This window comes from Argentina silus, assembly GCF_951799395.1.
Source record: "Argentina silus genome assembly, chromosome: 1".
NCBI classification, from domain to species: domain Eukaryota; kingdom Metazoa; phylum Chordata; class Actinopteri; order Argentiniformes; family Argentinidae; genus Argentina; species Argentina silus.
Genome location: NC_139655.1, coordinates 37,594,504 through 37,597,681, shown reverse-complemented (window position 1 = coordinate 37,597,681; position 3,178 = coordinate 37,594,504). Strand labels below are relative to the sequence as shown.

Genomic DNA, 3,178 nt, shown 5'->3' with positions numbered 1-3,178 from the left:
ACAGAATACAGCAGCAACAACATAAGCAAAAGGAAAGCTTTTCAACATGAGTCACTTCCAGAGTCACTTCAGAGTGCAGTCACTTCCGATCTTCCGCCGTAGATTGAAAACCCATCTCTTCAAGCTACATCTTAACAGTCCCTCCGAAAGACCGCTTCACCCTCTCTACCCCCCCCCCCCCCCCATACATTGGTTGATTTTTCGACCATTTTGCAGACACACTCTTGCAGCTTCAAACGTGAAGTGTGTCTAAAGTTTGTCTGGTTTTTCCATTCCATTTTGAGGGGGATGTTCAAAAGAAAGCAAGAACAATTTTTCTTCAACGTCAAGTGTGAACCGATGTACCTCGAAATCAAGGGCTCCAACTCTTTGCCCAATACAACATCATCATCATCATCAGTCCCAAAGAGGGTTACACAGGGCTGTGTTTGCACTGTAGCACCGTCTCAGACTGTAATCACTGTAAACATTTTAGACAAAACCCTGATTTTCTATAATCAATATTGAATTTGGCCCTCTTGTGTATACTATAACATGAATAAATGATGAATACATATGTTTTCTCTTGCATTCTTTCTTATTAATAGTGTTGCACACACATATTGTACATCCTTGAATTGATAAACCATCACTGTCATGTTGACATGCAGTACATGGAACAGGATAGGCCAGTGGTTAGCAATCAAAGTCCATTTCCACACAGGACTGATTTACTGGAACACCATGGTGTAAAAAAAAACACCGTGTGTAAAATCGGCGTAGGGATTGATGGAGTAATTGTCCCCAAGTATGACATCGGGACATCGGGGACGATGGATCGGTCTCTGTCCGTTCGTATGTCACAAAATTGTGTCCGTTCGTATGTCACACGCTTTATGTGTCACACGCAATTTTTACGTAACTCGGGTGAATTTTCTTGCAATACAGATGTGGCATTTACAAAATTACACTGATTGGCCCAATTTCTATCATTGATCATCAGTGAATGATGCTTGTTGTCGTAGAGATTGTTAGGAGTTTTGACGTGACGCCAATTCAGCTCGTTATCATTCAAAAAGTCCTAAGAAGGTGCAAAGAGGAGAGCACCTTTTGACCAATCGGCTGTTTTTAAACAATACTGTCAAATCCTTGGAAATTAATAAAATAAGCACTACAAGCTCCTGTAACTTTTCAGCCGACCTCAAATCCATGGACTGCCTTTATATAAACGCAAAGCTGTAAGAAGCAAGACTGATAATGAATCAAATAAGCACTACACGTTCCTTTAACCTTTCAGTCAAAGGCCAACATTTGAATAATTGTCACCAATTCACACAAAGAGGGGCGCTACATCATTCGTGGGGGACAACATGTCCAATTTAGTCATGTATCTATGCATCTATGATTGACCACTAATATTGTAGGGTTGCAGGGTCAGTTGAATTTCAATTCAATCAATCAGGAAGTACATTTATAATTCAATGATGGATTGCAAATAGGGAATTTATTTCCAATGACTTCTCAATAAAAATTAAAATGAGAACATTTTTTTTTTTTTACATCAAATTACATCAAACATCTTTTTACATCAAACGCTTTTTACACTTTTAAATTGTAAATCCAAATCAGTTCCTGATTTGCCTGAATAGAAATAGAATAGAGCCCATCCCCCCAGCATCGGGTCTACAGAGCAGGGTGGTCTACAGGGCAGGGTGGTCTCCAGGGCAGGGTGGGTGCAGACTGGGAGACACTACAGAAGCAGGGACACTTCTGAGGGGTTCCTTTTGGGACTAGGGGGGACATGGGAGGTGTGGGTTGGGGGTGGGAGGGTGAGGGAAGGGTACATTTTGGGCACAACACCAGTACAGCGCAGGGTCTTAGAGCAGGGTGACTCAGGAACAAGCGTGTAACTGTGGAGGGTGGAGGTGGGAGACCAGGGGACAGACGGGATGGAACTGATCTGACCTGTTCAGAGAGCTGCTTGCCTCGCAGGAAGAAGCCCAGCAGACAGCCGATGACCACAGCCAACACGGACAGGATCAGGAGTCCGTTCTGCTTACACACATTCTTCACCCGCCCCCACACCTCCTCAAACGCCACCGCCATCCTGGTCCTGACGCCCCCGAAAAGTCACCCTTACTCACTCACCCATATAGAGCCAGGAGAAACTGACGGATGGATGGATGGATGGCCGGATGGACGGATGGATGGGATGGAAGGATGAAAGGACAGGGAGAGGCAGGCAGGCAGGGAAAGATGGAAAAAGACAGAGTGAGAGATGGGAAGATAGATGAGCCGATAGACACTAAGAAAGGGGGAACGATGAACAGAGAGAAAGAGGGGAGTGGAATAGAAGTAGGATGGCAGAAAGCAAGACAAGGCAGATGTAGTCCCTTCCTTGGATAAAGCACTTTAAGGGTTTTTCTGAATTGCTGAGCTGCTCTCTCTGTCATTCCATACGGGACTAAGAGCATCACACTTTCCAGGCACACGCTCTCTCTCTCTCTCTCTCTCTCTCTCTCTCTCTCTCTCTCGCTCTCTCTCTCTCTCTCTCTCTTTGGTTTCCTCTTCACCCAGTTCTGCGGGCTGGCCAATAGGGGGCTCTTGGACAGCTGGCGGTATTGTCATCAGGGTTAATACTGCCGATCCTATTAGGCCGCACTGCATTACTGGGATCTAAGGCGGGATTAGAGATCTCTGAACAATTGGACAGGAGATTGTTCCGGGCAACCAGATAGAGAGCAGCTAGAGAGAGGGCAAACAACAGCCCAGAACACGGAAGGGAGAATACACTCAGGACATGTTGGCCATAGATCTGCAGCTGCAGTGTGACACACACAAATGCGCACACACGCACGCAAGCCACACATACGCACACAAGCACGCACACGCACACACACACACAGACACAGAAACACGCACAAACACAACAGTTCTGCTGCTGCAGTGTTGCACACACGCACACACACACACACACACACACACACACACATACACACACACACACACACACACACATACACACACACACACACAAACACACACACACAAAAACACGCACAAACACAACAATTCTGCTGCTGCAGTGTTGCACACACACAAACACACACACAAACACGCACACACACACACAAACACGCACAAACACAACAATTCTGCTGGTGCAGTGTTGCACACACACACACACACACACACACAC

General features: G+C 45.8%; 1 protein-coding gene across 1 annotated transcript in view; it reads right to left on the bottom strand.

Moving 5' to 3' along the window:
- slc1a7a (solute carrier family 1 member 7a) overlaps positions 1-2,085 on the bottom strand; it is a gene marked incomplete at both ends in the record, with an annotated part of 32,346 nt that extends 30,261 nt beyond the window's left edge. The window contains one exon of the mRNA XM_083684509.1: positions 1,945-2,085. Within this exon, the coding sequence (XP_083540635.1) occupies positions 1,945-2,085 (141 nt within the window). The remainder of the gene's footprint in view (positions 1-1,944) is intronic.
- Positions 2,086-3,178: the final 1,093 nt, after the last annotated feature.